Source organism: Ptychodera flava, chromosome 11 (genome assembly GCF_041260155.1).
Source record: "Ptychodera flava strain L36383 chromosome 11, AS_Pfla_20210202, whole genome shotgun sequence".
Classification (NCBI taxonomy): domain Eukaryota; kingdom Metazoa; phylum Hemichordata; class Enteropneusta; family Ptychoderidae; genus Ptychodera; species Ptychodera flava.
The window spans coordinates 30,340,346-30,360,732 of record NC_091938.1 but is presented as its reverse complement, the minus strand read 5'-3'; the positions used below and the strand labels follow the sequence as shown (position 1 = coordinate 30,360,732).

Here is a 20,387-nt window from a genome sequence, read left to right as displayed (position 1 = left end):
CCCTCCATCAGAGGTGCTGAGGGCGTAGTTCTTTGTAATTATCGTGTCAGTTTTGTCACTTTTGTGATCTCAATATTATCATAAAACAACAGGAGCCGCTCTGGCTAAAAGCAACACTTAAACAGGAGAGCATCATTTTTCTCCTGACACTCTATGGAAAGCAAGTGTGAGGTCACGATGAGAATGTATCACTTTCTCACCAAAGGTAAGACTTTTCCCTCATTCTCACATAGAATAGACTGTAAGATCCGTCGCTCGAGGGCGCTGTCTACGCTCCCCTCGAGCTATACGGATCTTTCGGTCTATATACACGGGATGGATTTCGAAATACAAAAATCAATACTGTATACAGAAAATGTTCGGTACTTCGGAGGTTAACATTATCATAAATTTAAAGGGACAAAGTCGCCCATTTTTCATTTTAAATAAAACCATCGCGAGAATGAATTAATGGTCATGACCATTAATTTATTCTCGCGTTGGTTTCATGTATCATGTCTAAAACCGGTGTTGAATATATGCATGGTCAACCCATTCATTCAGTATCTTTCAACATGTCAGAAAATATAAATAGTATCTCGTATCAAACAAAATTCATGAAAAATGGGCGACTTTGTCCCTTTAAAGACAGACTTTCATCGAAAGTTACACATACAACTTTTGACGACAAAACCACGCGGAACAGATGTTCCGTTATTATCACAATAATGATTTACCACTGTCGTTTAAACGATTCAACCTGTAATTTGTAATCAAAATACACTTGCATCGATATTCATAAGCAGCAATTTTGCGATGACATAAAACATTTCTCCTTCAAAAGTAAAGAAAATACATGATCGTTCTTGATTGAAGGGATGATAAAAGTGAGCACATTTCTGAGTCAATCATCAACATATCCCTGTAACTGTTGAAAATTATCAGTAACTGAAGTATGATCAGGAGTTCGATTGATAATACAAAAATGGCTGTCGAAAGCTTTAGCAATATCAATCGGGTTTCTCAAAGAAATTCTACCAGTGGTTAAACTGGGAGTTGGTGACAGTATCATAGACTTACCGGATCAGCGGGATTCGAATCACTACCAGTACAACTACACGGCTGACTTGCAGCGATTTGGAAGCTGTTATCCAATTGGTTGGCAAAATCTTACCATCATAATTGAATAATGCAAACAAACTCCCTAAGTTTCTGTGAATAGTGACAATCGACCAATCAGATATAACCTTGCAAACACACTGCAAGTCAGTCGGGGCCCCAACCGTACAGCATTTTTAGCATGGACAATAAGGTGTACGACTTTTTCTTGTACACATTCCAAGTATTATGTGTATTATAAGAGCTACCGCGCTTTAAGAAAAAGGTCACGCATTTTCATAGCTTGCACAATATCTCAAGAAAACCATTCAGGTTGATTTAAGAAATATTATTAAATATCCAAGTCCATGTGTCAAAATTATCGATCATTACATCAATGACATCATCAATTAATTAAATGCCAAGGGGCATGTACTTTGCAGAAAATGTTTTGAAAGATCAGTACTTATTATCACATCACGAGAAGCAGACTTTTGGCCGAGAAATGTTCACTTTTCGGCTAGCCAGAACAGAAAAGTCAATCCGATTCTGTAAAAATTATCTTGTAATATACATATGATAAAGACAAGACTTGGCCGCTTGACAGCTGCAGGTGATTCAAACTCCAAGTTGCACCATATTTTACGATAAGAAAGATTAACTTCGAGTAGACAAAATATCTACATTAAAGTCAGCATACGTATATTTATTTTTTGAAAGAAACCCTTTCTTCAAATAATTATAACAAAGATATCAGCATCAGTAGTATGATTGGATGCTCGATTAACAGAAGCGAAGAGATGAATGTGTGAAATCACCTGTATTTTCTTTCAAATGACGTTGCTGCATGAATCACAGTTGAGGGGTTATGCATAAATCAACCAAAATCACGAACAATTTGACTCAAGAAAAAAACCCTACCAACTATAAATATTTGAGCCTTCTTGAGGCCCAAAGGTCAGTGATTGCAAGTTGTTCAGTGAAATTAATTGTCCTGGGAAAAATCACCTATACGGGAATCTCACGAAATTTAAGAAACGAATATACATCACAGTATTTCTTGATATTTTCACATTTACATTTTGACATCTTGAAGATTTATTTTTACCAACGTGTGAGCATTTTCAGCATCTCTCGAACGTCTGACCATATCGTTTTTGAGTTGCGTTGGGAGGTTCCAAGGATAATATTAGATATACCGGTATAGGATAAAGGGGATGAACATGGATTTGGGATTATTATGTATCCATGCGATAGCCTTCCTTACCAGGCAACTTCAAGATCTTCAAGGTCACTATACATGATGTAGTTGTGGTGTTTCTCTGTTGTACCGACAAGCATACACTGAGGAACAGCGATTCGGACATAGTCTGACAACACACAACTGACTGAAACCCGAAGAATAACTCGGAGCTATAGAGGGCGCTCAGCACCACAATACGGCGAACATTCTGCGTAGGCGAGTGTCGGCTGTTAATAAAGTTAACTATTTACGATGCCCCTACTTGCTGTAGTGCGTACTGAACAAGGCCTCTACATACCTGACGGCATGGGCATCAGCCTAGAGTCACAGATATTTGACACTTGAATTCACAAATACCCGAGTCAGCTTTTCGCCAGGTACGTGCTTCGAAACTGCACCAGAAAGGCCCAGAGGACCGGCTGGACAGGTAAGAGTGGATCGCTTGCTGTATTTTTGGATCCGATCAGGGAACAGTGTACTTTGTTGGCTCTAGCCATGTAACCACAAAATTTGTAGTCATCTCTGGTCGGAGCTGGCCTTCGAAATTCCAGTCCCTTAAAATTAGACCCATCACGTTTCTGATTTCGATAAGTCTCGAAAATGTTGGTTTGCGTGCACGTCCTATAGCTTTACTGCATACGAGTTATTTTTCACCAACGTTTGGCGCCTTGCCAAATAAGTTACCTATTAGTAAATATCATTTAGACGACCTGTTACCTAATTTTAATTACATTAACGATGAATGTACGTCTGAACCTATTGTACACTGTATACCGTTAGATTAGATTTGCCTGCTTCGTCAGTTTTTTAACGAGTGCGCACGGTGTTTGGCCGCAGCCGGCGTTCTTTTTAATTCACGTAACGCGCACAAAGAGAAACACTACATTGGTAGGGCTATTATCATAGAAATCCTGGTCGCTCTACTTCAATATGAATCATCCGAAAGTACCGTGTTGTATTGACAAACAAAAATGTGCAGGTAGAAAGAATCCGAGCGTGAGATGAAAGCACGCTGGTATTTTTAAGCCTGTCTATTAGTTTAATAGGCTTATTTGAGAAGTTGGTTCTGTTTTAATTCGGACAGTTGTCACAATGCTAAAACGTCCCGATTATTTTGTAATCTCTTTGCTTTTACGTAATAATAGTGTACATATGGTGGTGAAATCAGGCCGATAAGTTTATTTTTGCATAGTAGCTTTTATGTAACACATGTCCACGTTCGAATACGTGTGGGCACTTCGTTTCAGCTCTGAGTTTTAAATCTCTGAAATTGACCTCTATACCATTGTCATTGTGTTTAGCCATTCTTGAACCCACGAACTTGGGCCCGAGCATACGTGTTCGTACATGAACCGACATGTTTTGACAGGGCAAGTAGATCGGCTATTGTTCTCTATTGTGTTATTTACGGTCAACACGCCATTGTTTGTGAAATGGACACAGTTTTTATTGTGAGTGTGGAGCGTGAGAGGTTGTGGCAAACCGCAGTCACGCTGCTGTTGTACTCAATAGTCCTTTTCTTGCATATCTGAAACATGAAATTTACCGCATTAATAAACAGTGGAGATATCGTCTGTACACCGTAAGATATTTTTATATAGGGCCTGATATACACTAATAGCCACACCCAGTGATTTAGGCCAATCGAATTATTTTTATTTACACTTCCCAAGCTGTTGACATTCGCGACGGATTGTTTTTGTGAACTTGAGAATAAAGTCAATGTTAATCGATCCGTAAACTTTGGTTGCCTGTATCTCCTACAGGCAAAAGAATCCACTTTGACTTCGTCGGATAACTGAGCTCCGACAAGAGTTAAGCCGGCTTACCGGCATCCCACCACATACTGCTTGAAGTTGCCGTTCGTTGACTTCATCGTGCCCTTCTTGGTCTTGGTCCGCAATGACCATGTCCTTCGATCACCTTTGTTATTGATCCGTGACGGTATTCAAGTGCAGATCTGCCATGCAGCGATTTTTGACGTTCGACGTCAAAATTTTTGACACCAAACATGTGTCCCTATATACCCCCTAGTGGCCACCCCCTCTATCTTATCGCCTGCTCCAACCCAGCTTATCATGAACCCTTGTGACCTACATATTAACACGCAATGATCACATCTACTACTGTCTATACAGTCTTAATTAAACTTGGAGAGTTGATATCAGCATAACAGCGTGGAAACCCGGATTAGGGAAAAATCAATTGTATTTCACCGAAGACGAAATCAATAACTTTGATGGACAGTGATTTGCACCAGACAATGGCGTCGTCTTCAAAGACGGAGACAAATCGAAATCGATTTAATACTCTGCATACTGCCACTGAAACAGTCATAACTCTCTATGAGGCATTGCTCTTGATGCAAGTGGTTAGTCTTTTATCTGCATTTTAGAACATCTTCATTAATGCGATGTGAAAATCCAGTATAGTGATGAAGAACTTATTGAGTTGAACACACGACTGCATCTTCCCAGATTCACTGAATCAAAACACCCTATACATGGAGGTCAGAAATGGGGAAATTACAAGCACATTTGTGTAGAGATATGATATGGACATCTGTGCAGTTTTTCAACCTGGGATACAAGTATGTACAATTCTAGCAGCGCACAATCTCAGCGTTACCCGGGGTGGAAATTCTTCGAATGGTAGTGTGTTTCCTTAGTAACAGGTTCAAAAGGGAAGTGGAATTTATAGGTGGGTGTTTCGTAAAGCCATTCTATTGTCGAAATAATTCTAGCGGAATACCAATGATATGTAAAACTTCAGTTGTCACGTACGCTGATATTATTTGTTATGCGTGGTAACCGTGTGTGGCCGTGGGTGCAAATGCGTGTTGAACACAATTGTAGTATTTGTACCCACCAGTGACTTTCGCGCTGGTACTTCTTGCACGTCAGCTCTAATTTTTCCCATCAAAATTATAGTGCAACATTTTACCAATTTTTAAGATTTTTTCTTTATTCATTTGATAATTTTGAACCAAATAGTCATTACATCGGCTACAGTTTCTTATCAAAATTTCGGAAAAAATCTTTTAAAAATTGTCTGGGATAATTTTTTTAAAGGCGACAAAAGTTGACTTTGGCGCTCAAAGCGTTAAATTGAGCCATTCCATATGTCCGCGAAAAAAACGCGTTTCAGATATTTTTGAAATCTCTATTGGCTTCAAAGCAATATTAATGTCAGTTTTTCAGTAAAATTACACATCAATAATGGATATGGTTCTCCACAAACTGTATCATTTGAACAATGCGTGATCTCCACAAATGAAACGTGACATATTAGAAAATCACATCGCCCTCTATAGGGATCGATTGGATGATGTACTCCTATTTACAGCTTTTCTTTTTTATTCTATAGTTCGCCATGGGAGAGTGGGACAAGTACATCTACAATGAGTCGTCATTGGCGCTATATAACCTTGGCTTAAGGCATTTTCCCGTGGAGCTTTGCGAGAAAGTTGACTTGACCAATATTCGACTTATCAGCAACAAACTGAGCGATCTACCGCCTGAATTCTCCAAATTTAAAAATGTCATCTGGTTGGACATCAGCAATAATGAATTTGAAATGATTCCCCCTTCAATGTGTAATCTGACCAGTCTGAAGTCGCTCTGGGCGAAGAACAACAAATTAAAGACTGTTCCATTCGTGTTTGCTAAATTGCTGAATTTGAGAGCGTTATTTCTCTACTCCAACGACTTGGAAGAGATCCCTGAAGGGGTGTTGGAAGCGCGGGAACTTGAATACCTGGATTTAGCTTACAATAAAATCAACGAAATTCCACCTGCAATTGTTAATTTTAGGAATATGACTGCCCTGGACATCCACGGCAACAACTTGACGGTTATTCCGGACGAGTTCTGCCAGTTAACGAACCTCCAGAAACTGAGCTTACGGAAAAACCAGATTTCTTATTTGCCAGTCGATCTGGGTCGATGCTTGCAAAATCTCTCCTACTTGGATGTGAGTCAAAATAGGCTTGTTGAGCTCCCTGGATCTATATGCGAACTGCAGTGCTTAGAAAGTCTTTTCGCCAATAAGAATGAGTTACGGAACCTTCCATTTATGATGGGTTGGAGAAGTCTGCCTTCGCTGCGGGTTCTTGAAGTCAACTACAACAACTTGACCGAACTTTCGGAAGGCATCTTCATGCTGCAGCATTTGAGGGCGCTGTACGCCAAACACAACAAGCTGAAGAAGTTGCCGGCGTATGCGGACAGAAAGTCCACGGGACTGCAGAGGTTAGTCCTCTGCGACAACAAACTGGTTTCAATTCCAGACATAATATGTGATTTCGTGAATTTGCAGGAACTACAACTTGATCGCAATCTCATCGAGACATTACCGGGTGGATTTGGAGAGAATTTCCAACGGCTGCAACTTCTGTCTCTGGATAACAACAAACTGAATGTCCTTCCGGAATCCATCTGTCAGATGAGCAGACTCCAGACCCTCTTCATCAACAACAACGCCCTCAGAATTCTCCCCCGTAGTATAGGCAAACTCAAACGCCTACAGACCCTGGACATGAGTTGTAACCAGCTTACCAGTCTTCCAGCGTCGTTCTGCGCACTCAGCAACCTTGTCGACCTGAAAATGCAAGGTAACAAGATTGAATATTTGCCGGCCGACTTGTTCGACGAACTGATACGTCTGAAGTTGTTGGACGTCAACTGTGAAACGGTTGAAACGGATGTTGTGGAAACAATTGAACGCGGTGAGTTTTGTGTTCATTAGAAATCTCAATTTTCTATAAATTTGGGAATTTCAATATAAATATAAATACACAGTAATGTAAATTTTAAAAAAATGCATCAAACATTTTGTCGTCATTCCTGGTCATAATATTCTACTTCATTACTTAATGGGATACAGTCGTCGGAACTGCGCTTAAAGGTCGTATGGGACCCATACGACCAATGTAAAAAATGTATCCAAGGCACAATGGTGATTGATGAAAGTTAAAACATGTCTGTCATAATCTACACCGTATAATTTAAATGTTGCAGCTATGATGATGAGGTGCATCTAGATATCGTGTACGAAATACATTGTTTGTACACAAGAAACTCGCACAGGCGCAGTTCCAACGACCGTTTCCCTTTAATATGGTTGTTTCACCATCCATGGGCCATCAAATATCTGGAGAGTATAGTTGGTATGAAGACATCCAAGGTTCAGGACATTGTTTCGGAGCTGGTCAAGAATACATACTACTTCAAGAATGCAACTTTTCCATTTTCTATATGTGAACAGTATTTTTCTTGCAACATCAGCAAAGTTGCAGATTTTTCCCTGAGTACTGTGTAAACACCGCCTTCCAAGATCTAATGGCCAATCTATACGCTAATGTGACGTGCTATTATGTTACACAAATAAGAAATAATTGAACCAGTACTTTAAATTGTCAGGAAGTATACTTTGTAGAAATTGGTGGCCATTAAAATGTATTATGTTGGTAGACTGATTGCCTTATCTGAGATAACTAACCCCTTTTTTCTGTTCCTCTTCACAGATGTCGACCTCAACCACACAGGGGACGAGGTAGGCTGTGGAGCCACGGCCGTTGCCATGTGAAACGCTGTGAAGAAGAGAGCATGCGCACTCAACAGGTGTCACTGCAACTTTGGAGTCGACAGAACCAAATCACGTCCTCATTGAATAATTATATCTGTATAGATCATGACGTTAAAATGCTGCAGTTGATGTAAAATGTTCAGCATCACAATTTAAGAAGCAGTGCAGTCTAACTCTCGTAAAGTTTGGCTTCAATTTGATATAAGTGACACGTTTCACGTATCGTTCGGTTTGCCGTGGTGGTGCCATATAAATATATCCCATCTCCTTGAAAACAAAACGAAGAAACAAAGACAACATCAAACTGTCAAAACATAGAATCAAGCAGCAGTACATTGACAGTGCACTTGTAATTGTAAATAATAGTTTTCTACATTGGACATCGATGTAAGGTGACTGAGTGCCGTTCGTTGTGGGTTTGAACCCGATCGAAAACTACACTGTATTTCTACATGGGACATCGATGTTTGACACTCATTACTACTCCGTGACACTTACAACATTAGATAAAGAGAGTGATAGATGGTCTTGATATTTCAAAATAAAAACTCATCATTAATAATTTATTCCAAAACTGTAACCGTTACTGATTCAGAGGGCCAGGTGATTATAAAAAGGGCATTTATATTTTTTCTTCTGCAAAACATTAGAAAAAAAAGCGTGGTCTCTAGGGGAAAGTGCATAGCTAAGACTCCTTTTCAAAAAATGTGTCATAACTTCGACAGCGGTAAAACTCGTATGTTATCATTCTGACCATAACAAGATTCAATATTGTATCTCTGAATAACATTAACCACACTGTAAACCCACTACCTCGTTATCTAGTCTAACTAACATTTACACCAAGAAAATCTTGCATTAAAAACGAACAAGAATAAGAACAATTGTTCTCTTATTACCACAGACAAATATAGACACAGACTGGCAATGCTGCATGCCTTTTGTTCCATGGTCGTCTCAGTAGACTATTACCTTTTTATATTAAAATGAGCTTCAAAGGTGTTAAACTTTTTGGAGAATTTGTTTGTTGTTGATAATTGCACGAGATTATACGAAAAATACGACGAGATGGCATCGTGCTGCCAGTCGCGTAGCAACCATAGTTACTTTGTGAGCTCTTATGGCAGAAACACTGCTTCACGCCAATCAAAACATAACACGCCAGCAGTTTCATAAACATGTCCTTCCTTAGACGAACGTGTAAAAAAAGGTATGACCGTAAACCATTGAGTAAAACCAGACAGTATCGATAAAAGATTTTCAAATTTGGTTCAAACACACTCATTATATATTCATAAAAATATGAGAGGAATTTTTAAAACGGTAAAACTCACTTTCCTGAAGCTCAAAACACTCCCGTTTTCGCCAGCACGTCAATTCCGCTCAGCACCACACGACAACAACAACACAAACTTTGCCGAACATACTTTCGCTTAACAATTGGCGAAAATCCGAAAATTACCGAATGATGCATGGTCGGCACTCTTCGGAAAAGAGAGGCGAGAGCAACCTGAGGCGAGGCGAACATGGATGAGTTACGTAACCGTTTCACGCCTTGAACAATACCCGTTGCAAGTCTGTTTCTATATTGTCTGTGTTATTACTAATAGTTTCAAGTCAGCCAAGTCAGAATGTAACGCACATCATGAATGATATTATCCATTCATGACAGTATGTCACTGATATTATGTCAAGATTCGAAAGTTCAACGGACTGGCAAAGCATTTTTTATAACGAACATTGTATGATAATTTATGATCAAATTCGATAAATTTATAACCATGTAAATAAATGTCCTTCACTAAAAGCTGAATTGAGTTTGTCTAATTTTTTCTCCTTGTGCACGAAATACTAACCACCCTACGTGTTGAAGATATTTCATATTTTTTAAGTCATAGCTCTTCTTCATTGACACAAGCTTCGGCTTCTGATCTAATTTCGCAACAAGACAAGCTATGCCATTTTCAAAACGATATCAGCCGTGTAACATCTGCCATTGATGACCTGGCTGTTTCTACTTAATCCGACCTGTGCAATCCGTGTTTTTTCTTGTGCGTTAGTCTCAATGTTATCCTTTTGTCGCATGTATTTTCCATCAATATTTAGGCATTTGTAAAAGCTTTTACAATTAATGACGTCATACACACAGTTATGCGGTCCTTTTCATGAGATAGTGGTTCTATGGTATTTCACAGCTTACAATAATCCTATTTTAAGCCACATTCCATAACATCTTAATGTAATCGTGTATAAGTGATTCCATGCCGAAAACTAGTCAGTCACAAGTCGTCGATCTTTAACATTCAAAACATGAGAGAGCCAAATTGTTGGAGCCGCAAATTTTTTCATCCTTTTCAACCGGGCTAGGATAAAAGCTTCTATTTTAACGATTTGCACACACCATTTAACGTGAGTATCTGTTATTGTCTGTGCAAATGCTGGTATTATTGTAGCGAGCAGTCTCAGATGTCCCAAGCTGCCACTCTAGCTACGATAACGCCACCAACGTCGATGAGGAGAAGGTGCTCCAGCACCGGTGACTCTCATAGCGTCCCTGGATACCAAGGCTGTCAAGTCAATAACAGTAGAGTTTACTTTGGCGTGGTCAGTTTAGGCTAAATACCTGAATACAGTATGTCGGACATTTATTAGACAAACAAAGAGAAACATCAGGTCGAGATGTGAATTGTGAGGATCGTCGGTTATACCGATTCACGCTTCACAAACGCAAGTCACAAACTTAAGTGCTTCATAATCAGTAATATGGCCGGGTCTCGAGTGCAGAAAAAAGAGTTATTAAAACGGACTTTTGAGAAGTATAATACGTAGGCGATCAAATTATTAATACATGTGGACCATCCATGTCATCTGATATTTGGAGGTCTTTAGCCTCCAATACTTTTTTCCACAAATATTTCTCATTTTCTCATCGGACCATTTTTTCAAAAACTTTGTAGTAACTGTATTGCATTTTAGGGCAATAAGTGGAGATCAAAGTGTGTGACAATTATAAGATCAAGATAAAGAGAATGGTGGATGGTCTTGGCATTGAAAAATAAGAACATCATTAATAATTTATCCCAAAGCTGTCACTGCTACTGTAGTAAAGGCTAAATAATATAAAACCGTTGCCTTGTAATTCACTTTACGATCTGATCACTTTAGGTAGAATGCGCCCTGGGGATAGATATGTGGACTCTCACATTTTACCCAAAACCTTCTAATCCATCGATTGCGGAGACTCATTTTGAAACTCTTGGAACAGTTAAGTGTTCACTGTCTAAGTTTAGCGAAATTCGAAAATTAATATATTTCATTTTCTTAGTAGAGTAAATACTAGGATGGCTTGCATTTTGAATGTCAAATATCGGTAAATACCTGGTGATTTGTTACTCTAGTACCGAACTTTGCACGTTGACCCCTAATTTTTATTCGTAATTTGGTAAGAGGGTGGTTGAAAGTTTCCTTGAGGTAAAAGTTGAGCAAAACTTAAAGTATTTCAGTTTTGAGGCACATGCTAACTTAAAGGCAAATGTGAAAATTTGATCACACCTGTAAGCTGATATTTACAGTCGATGGTTCTGCTATTTATTTCGTAAAAGGCCAATATGTACGTTTCCATGGTAATAATAAAGGTATCAACTACTGCTACACCAATCAAAAGATGACAGGCGATAGACCCTTACAACATTTCGAACTGCCCAGTGAGAGAATAAAAGTTATTGCTGTATTTCTGTCTATCTTACCTTTTGCCGCGGCTAAATCATGAAATAATTCCCCTGTGCTGTAGCCCATACCCACTTCACTTTTAGCCGCGTTTTCAATAAAACCTTATTACCGAGGAACTGGCTTTTTTCAGACAACCGTCAATCACCGACCCGGTTTTATCGTTGGCAATCTATAGTTGGCTGATAGTTAATATGTGCAAGGGTCACGACTTTTGAGTCGAGATGACACCGACGCTGACGATGTCAATTCAAAGAAAGGAACTGTAAAGAAAAACGGTTTATGGATCAACAAACAATTTTCGGAGGCAATCCTGTCGTAATTACGCCTCATGGGTTGTAAATAAAAAGCCTTTTCAGAATTTTCCGAATAACAGCTCGCATTAGTGGTCAACTTTACAATGTCTGTTACAGCATTCCGGTTTCCTAGCATCCAGCGAGAATCAAACGCGGCCTGTCAGACTCGTCTTCAGAAAAGGGTTTTTGCGGGGACGCTTTTTTGTTCTGCTCTCCTTGTAAATAGCAAAGACACAATTGTCAGCGATTTAGTCGCTCTGAAAGCAGATGCAAGCATTTGAATGGGGACAAAAAAAAAACCAGCAAAGAAAAACATACAGTGATGTCCAGTAAGTCGGTTGTTCACGGTATTACCTGCCGTGTCTTGTTTACCTGATAGGCTGTAGCAACGGTGACCAGCCTTGCCCAAGTGAGTCAATTCCGCTCCACGTCCGCGGGGAACGAAACGTATCTACCGCTGACGACACCGCTGGTTCTGCATGAAGTTTGTACTGAAACGAAAAATACCCTTACCAGGTGACACTGAGGCCCACCGAGACACATATATCGATGGTAAGAGAGCATTTTGGGGGTATTGAAATAATATCTGTATCGGTATTTGAATTCGCCGATATCTCAGGAGTAAAACCACCACGAGGCTGGCATAGCATGGTATGTACGTTACCATAATCTGCTATAGGAATCCAATTGATGAAATCAATTACATCACGGTTCCTCCACAAGGGACCGTGATTGTATGTTAAAAGGCGACACGACAAAACCTATTGGAGGCAGAAATCGGATTAGGTGTAAATCAGTATGAATTGACCATGGCGGTGGCTTTCACAGGATGTGTTCTGAATTTATCCCAGTAAAGGTTAGGCTTGACCTCTGTGCGTGCCTATGTACACAACTCATATCAGTTTGGAGTAGTGTCCAAGCCGACAATCTTTGCTCACGAAACACACTAAACACTGGCGGGGCAAACAACTCTTAACTGTCGACAGTAACGTGCGCGAGCTCTTAGTTGTCTTCTGAAATATATGACATATGGTTAAGCTGGCCTCCAGCGAACATTGATGTGAAACATGATATGAAACATGCACCCATGTAACAGGTAAGCGCTAGGATTTCTAAATTACCGGCATGGGATTTTCAAGACTCCGTTTCTAAGATCCGCTGATATGGTTTAATTATGCGGACCAGTGCACGTGTGTCACCATTAGTACCTGCCTTGTACATATACAGCCTTGTAAATTCCTGACTCCTTGTTTTTCTACAGTGAACATTTTAAAAACATTTTCCTGTATCTGTGTGGAGGCCCAGAGTTAGCATGATGAGGGGTTTCACTGCTGACACAGGGCAGTGAGTGATAAGATGGCGATACCATGAAATCTTGTCAATCACGACATTTGTTTAAAATATTCCATTTCAGCCGCCCGGTGAATATCGATCCCCACGACCTGACGCGTCCCTGGAATAGGCCACCAATGCCGAAATCCATCGATTTCTAATAATTAATATATCATTAGTTGACAGGGACTACCACAGTGTGGGGGCTAATCTGTCCCCGCCATCGCCACCATCGGGCAAGTTTCAAGTATTCCGACCTAAACTGAGCCTCACAAATCTTTACACATACAGACCTAAATACATGTAATCGATGTGTATACTGTACTAGTCCTACGTATAAGCTTGGCTGTAAATTAAAATGAGCGGCTTGAACAGACGTGTGTACCTGGCTTAAACGTGCTACCGGTCTGCTACCGTGTCGAGGTCGCGGTTTAAAATTCACAATTCTTGTTTACGTCAACAAAGTTCTGAATGATGTCCCTTTCAAGGTAAGATCCTCGATTACATAGGTAAACAACGAACCTCTCTTATCTGTTAGCACTTTCGTTAATGCCCATGCGCAGTCATTATACCCCGTCTTATTGTGTCAGTGATGCTTGTTTCATTCACCGAGTGTAGGTAGATATCTTTCCGAAGGTAAAGTTTTCTTCCCTGAAGGAGTAACCGAAATCAACCCCTTTTCTATTTCACAATCGAAATTTACTTGTCAGATAATCGATCCAAAGTTTGAGTTCTAGACGAAAATATTACTTACAGGTCATCAACAGGATTAACCCTGTCGATACCAGGCCGTTGTGGGCTCGAAAAATGTATTGTTCATCCGTGTAGTATTTTATAGGATAGAACAGATTGAAGTGCGTCTGGGACGCGATGAAATGTACAAACCGCGGGGTGATGAAATGAACAAACCACAGGCGAAGCTTAAAAAGCTTGTTGCCACCATCCTGAATATGCGGCAAATCTTTTTAATTTTGTAAAAAAAACGCGTACCCTTTCTGTATACAGCTGGCTCCTTGTTTGTGACGATAAATGTGGTCAATTGCATACTCTTATTCTCGTTCTTGTGACATGATTGAACCCTATCAATACCTAACACATCATCAGAAGACAAAATCATTTTACTTGATATGAAGTGACATTGTACACCATATACTCTCCCTTGCTTATGAGTATCTCAAGTATATCGACATGTTGTAAAACTGATAAGTGGATTTGGGTTTTTATCAAGGCGTGATTTCTCTTATCAAAGTCTTCTGTCAGTTGAAAGGACCAGTCATCAAAGGCTTGTTGTTCCATTGAATACGTAGACGGCAATCTTAACAGTAACCGCAACACACCGACAAGAGGCCTGTATGTGAATAGTTTAGATTCCAGTCAATTCAAATTGACATTAATAATTTTGTAATGAACTGAGGTCATATCAGGTCAACTCACTATTCAACTCTCAGGTAACTAAATAACAGATAAGATTTGCAGTGAAATTGAAAAAAAACCTTGAATTTGAATGATGAATTAATTGCAACAGTGAAGAATCTTGGGCCAACGAACAGGACAATAACACCATTTTAAGGGCTGTGTTCGTATTTATTCATCACGAAAAGCACCGTAAGGTATGCACTGGGTAGAACAATGCGGTAAATGAATCCTGACTGTGGCTTGATACTGTATTTGTAAAGGATCAGTAGAAATTCAACAGTAACGACATGGTGGGTAAAATATAGTGACAGCGTTTATGCTGAATACCGTTGCCTGAAGCTATTTCAAATACGGACATTGTTGTTTGTGAACAGTGAATGAGGAATCTTATGTATTCACGAAACGTACGTTCCACTGAGAAAACAATCGCTGTACTCTTGTCTGTAGTAGATCTTGTCCTTTTATCACAAGGCGGTTTGCGAGTGGGTTTGACAGCTACACTGACACAGCGAAAGTTCTGAAGTTACATTAACAAACAAAGTGTATTCCTTGCATTTTGTGCTCTCAGTGTAAACCACTGACTCGGGATTATTTTGTCAAAATAAGATTATTACAAGGAACTGTCTTCTTTGCATTAACTGACAGGTATACAGTATCAGCGATGACGTCACGAAGTTCGACAGAATTACACTGGAGGTACAGTTACCAAAGCCTCGTCAACTCCGTCAAGAGTTCACGACGAACTAGACGGACAGCCATCGGTATCCGGTCGCTGTCGGCGACCTCGCGTCGTCACCGCGGCACAGAGTTTCAGGACAGAGACGAAAGAACCGGAAGTTGAAAGGTATGAGACAACTAGCAAACCTCACGGACTGGTAGTTATCGTTGCCATAGAGAACTTCAACAGAGACAAAGACTGCCCTCACAGTTTACAACTGGCGAACAGGCCAGGCACGCAAGATGAAGTCGGTAAGTAGTCTCCGTTCTGGGAAAACACCCTGATCGATTCCACTCAATGCTGTAAAGTCAGATACTTTTGTTTCTGTGTTTCAACTTTGGTTTAGGCCTAACCAATAATTTTCCGTCTTGCTCAATTCGAAATAATTGCAATAAATTTGTCCACCACACATCACATAAAACATACAAATGCTGTTTCGCTAATGATAGGAGATGTAATCCTTGTTCATAAAAGCAAAAGGACTCAAGATAATGAAGCAATTAAATCTCATTTTGTTGTAACGTCTGACATATTTTTCAGTATTTTTACTCCTACTGTAAATTTCAGTTTCTTGATCAATCCCAGCATTTTCTTTAATGCTTAGTGTTAGGAAAGAATATCAAACAATATAATGACTATTAATATTATAAAATGTTACAGCTACTGTGTCTCCAAATACTAACATCCTTTCAAACTAATGCATTTGGCAATGATTGGAGGCAAAACGTCACTTAGTCACAAAGTATTAGACAATTGTAGCTTTGGGAGATCACGTGACATTGTGACTAATATAGACCAATCTTTAAAAATTCGCAATCTCCTCGTCTCTGTGTTATTGTAACTGACTCACTTCTTTGTTGGTACAATTTGAAATCCTGATAAGAACAGAGAAAAGAACATAGTGGGAAACGAACCATTACATAAAACATGTCGACAGAAAAGACAATAATAGCGTTTGTTTTCGTCACCACCACCACCACCACCACCACCACCACAACCACCACCACCACCATCATCATCATCATCATCATCATCATCATCATCACATCCTCATCAATAACAAAGATCGGGATAGTAGCAACGAGACAAAAATCAAACCAACAAGACGTTCCCCATCTACATTGCTTTGATGGAAAATGAATGAGGAATTTCATCACGTTTCGTCAGGTTGACGTAATAAAAAGCCATCTCGCATTAATAATGAAACAAACAAATGGATTAAACGATTAATTGATTGCTTGGCATAATGCCAACGTGAAAGATCCGATGACTGTAAAACGTCGAGCGGATAAAGGCAAGCAGGTCCATTTTGTGTTTGTTTTTCGTACACTGTAGCTGAGGTTTTATCGATCGGAAAAGGTGTCTCATAAGTCATATATCACAGATCTTATCTAATAATTTATAATGTCTTTACCCTTACAGCTTATCTACGCCGTGCCTTTGAAAGTCTAGGCTATATTGTACTGGTGTATCCGGACTTGACAGCGGCCAAGCTAAAACTGAAAACTGGTTTATTTTCCGATAAGGACCACACTCACTACGATTCCTTCGTCTGCTGTATCCTGTCACGTGGTACCAGGACTCACATTTACGGCTCGGACGGAGTTCCAATTAAGCTCTACGAATTAATCAGTGATTTCAACGGGCGGCGGTGCCCTTCTCTTGGCGGCAAGCCCAAGCTTTTCTTCGTTGAATCTCATCCGGCGCCAAAGGCCAACGTGGATGTACAATTTGCGGAGAAAGTGTACGGTGAGAAATTTAACGTGCAGTTTGCCGGCTACAACTTGAACCTGAACTGTGAATTATCGGGAGGGGAGCAGGTGGCTACCGTGGAAACGAGGCCCACTGACGTAGATTTCCTTATCGCCGCTTGCACGTGGAAATACCGCGGGAAAATCCCGCCTTCTGATGCATCCTACGTAACTAGACTTGTACATGCCATGGAAAAATCCAACGGCAGAAAGGATATCACACGGGCACTGACGGACGCCAGCGACGAATTTCAGGGAGAAATAAACACTATCGACTCGAGGGTGAAATTCACATCAACTTTAAGAAAAGAATTGTACTTATGCACTGACAAACCAACGAGAGCCAGAAGCGTTACATTTCACTCCAAACTAACCAGAACAAAAAGCGAATTAGTGTAACTGTAAGACAAACACATATTAAAGCTTTAGTGAGCTGTCATTATTTATGGACTGGGAGTGAATCGGCAGAAACGTTTGTCCGTAAAATTTAGTTACCCCACCCTGGCTTAACCAAGAAGTCCGAGTAACCGCTTTCTTACAAATGTTGTTTTGAATACCCTTCCCCTCTGTCTGTCTGTCTCTGTCTGTCTGTCTGTCTGTCTGTCTCTCTCTCTCTCTCTCTCTCTTGCATTTCAATTATCATGCAGAAGTGAACCATTCCCGCCGATTTCAAAGGGAAACAAACGTGACAATATCTCGCAACGTTGTCGATAACGGCACACATGAACATGAATATAAAATTCACAGAAATCTTTGTGATCATTTCTCACCTAAAGTTTGGCAAATATATGAGCAGCCACACACTTCAATCCTAAAGTTTGGAGTAACCTCACTTTGTACAGCTTTTGATATTTGGTAAGCGACCCTCTCCCTTCAATTCCTCCGACCCCGACTGTAAACAATGACAGCTTTCTCGATGTGTTAAACAGTGCAATGTAATTTCAGTACTTCTGTGTTTACGAACAATGACACAAACTTCGTGGAATATTTGCATATTAATCGAGTCCACAACGAAGTCAACGATGGTCAGGAGATATTTGATTACCCATGATGCAGTTGATCCCAAAAAAGACTACTGGTACTTCAATCAACAGTTAAACCTCCTTTGTTACAGTTTGCAATAACTATATTGTCTCGCTTTTAGTGATATTACTGTACCTTTCATGCCTCGTATGCCTTTGAATTATCTCTGACGAGGGCGATATAGTTTTTCATCCATCTTGATATTGTCGGATAAGTGTCCGAGCGGCACCCTTATAGCATTTTTTAAACTGATTAAAGGCCTCTGTCCAAACAGATTACACAACGGTAGTGCTTATTTAAAAGGTTAGAAAGAGGCCTGAATATTTCACAAAAAAGACAGTTTACATAAGAGGGGAAACTTCTGACACAAACTCCATTTTTGAAGATTTGTCTTCATCATTCATATAATATCCCGACTGGCACTCTATATGATAGAATGCGTCTCGGGAACAGATATTCAGACTCTCAAACTTTTACAAGACTATTTTGGTTTACCATGTTGGCTCACTTTGAAGCTCATGGAGTAGATAAACTTTTCACGGGAAATTTTTTGCGAAAATCGAAAATTTAGTTCTCTTCCCCATAGAGTTAATGCAGGGATGGTGGCCATTTTGAATTTCAAGTATCGGTAAACACTGAGTGACTCTATGGCCAAATTTTGTACGATGAACCCTGATTCTTTGTCTAACTTTTCCGTACGGAAACCTGAAACAAAACTTCAAGTCTTTCCACTACCTTTATAAAACATGTTTTCACTTCAAGTCTACGAGTCAGCTGATTTACGTCACCATACGCTTACCTGTAAAACTTTCCCAGTATTTATATAAAGGCATTTCAGGATGTATTTAATGATTGTTTATATTAAAAAGAAGAGTGTTACTTATAATAGAAAGGACTATTTCTTGTCATGTTTCTGGGGAAACTAATGCTATGAAGGCAAGTAAATTATAAATGTAAAAAGTAAATCACAATTGTGTTTTTGAGTTGATTTTATCCATTGACCTTACTAGAGAATACAAGACAGAACGGACTGACATCTTCTCTTTCTCTCCAGAAAATAATATTAATGTACTTTAATTGTGTATATCATCCGATAGAAATCAAGCGTTGTCACTATGATATCGCCCTCATTTCAAGTTAGATCTTACTGTCAACTTCTCGAGAAAATAACATTAGGTTTACGACTTCACGGTAAGCTAAATTATTCTGACGTCATTTCGGGTATATCACGTGTTTGTCTACCCTTACAGTAACGTGGTTCTGTGAGTTTATTTGATTGATAGATCACATATTTCGCGTTTTGTTTATTGTTTTGACAAATGAAGAAAAACTGAAGTTGTGTTATTTGTTGCCAAGGATACAAATGAACAAAATGAACTTCAACAACTTACAGGTGTCTGACCTTCCAAAGGCATGGAAGAAAGTTTGACAACGATTTGAAAGACCGGTTACGTCCTCTTGAGCACGTAGATTTTGATTCCATTTTGCCCCTTGAATGAGACTCGATAAAACCATACTTAATCCTGGTATTCATAGCATTTCTGCCACCGACCTTTGTTACCCAATACTCTGCCTCGTCAAATGGACAGATTATGGTCGAAACAAATGTGTCGGGTCAACCGGGTCAAATGGAAATATTTCTGTAATTGTTGGAAAAAAGCTCAGCCGCCTACAGCATTGATCGGATGGCACTTGTTCAGTTCCCATTGAAACTCACAAACATGTTCTGAGCAAGCTGGCGGCCTTCTCTTTTCAAAATCTTTATCCAACATCTCATCATGCTCTAAGACTTTTTAATAGAAAAAGGTTCGTGCAGGGTTTTGTGAGTTTAGGAGTTAAAGCGATTCAGTAGTTAAGATTGCATGAGTCCCCGTTAAAGGGTTATAAAGCATATGGATATAACCTCACTCGACAGGTACAGCGAGGCATGGCAAAATACCTGTCTTCGTAACAGACAGAACATCCATTACAAAAAACAGACAATACCGAGAACTTAGGGAAACTTATCGTATTACTGAGATGAGATGAATGTGAAAGATGAGAATCATCCACTGTGATTAATATTGTGAGTGGACTTTCATTTTTGCCAGTAGTTAAATAATTGTTTGCACTTGTAAAACCTGCACATTAACACAGTACGATCTGCTCCCATATGTGTTTAAGGTAAGAACTAATGCGAACCGCTCATGCTAGAGTAATATGAGAAAATAATCCCCATT

General features: G+C 39.6%; 2 protein-coding genes across 2 annotated transcripts; both read left to right on the top strand.

Annotated features, from left to right (window-relative positions):
- Positions 1 to 2,518: 2,518 nt before the first annotated feature.
- Positions 2,519 to 9,717, top strand: LOC139144060 (leucine-rich repeat protein soc-2 homolog). The gene is made up of 3 exons (XM_070714706.1): positions 2,519 to 2,747; positions 5,687 to 7,046; positions 7,845 to 9,717. Exons 2-3 carry the CDS (start codon positions 5,693 to 5,695, stop codon positions 7,904 to 7,906), a joined length of 1,416 nt encoding a protein of 471 aa, XP_070570807.1. The 5' UTR covers positions 2,519 to 2,747; positions 5,687 to 5,692; the 3' UTR covers positions 7,907 to 9,717.
- Positions 9,718 to 10,372: 655 nt separating this feature from the next.
- Positions 10,373 to 17,544, top strand: LOC139144474 (caspase-3-like). Its single transcript, XM_070715173.1, has 3 exons — positions 10,373 to 10,510; positions 15,360 to 15,645; positions 16,817 to 17,544. The coding sequence occupies exons 1-3, from the start codon at positions 10,373 to 10,375 to the stop codon at positions 17,542 to 17,544; spliced, it is 1,152 nt and encodes a 383-aa protein (XP_070571274.1).
- Positions 17,545 to 20,387: the final 2,843 nt, after the last annotated feature.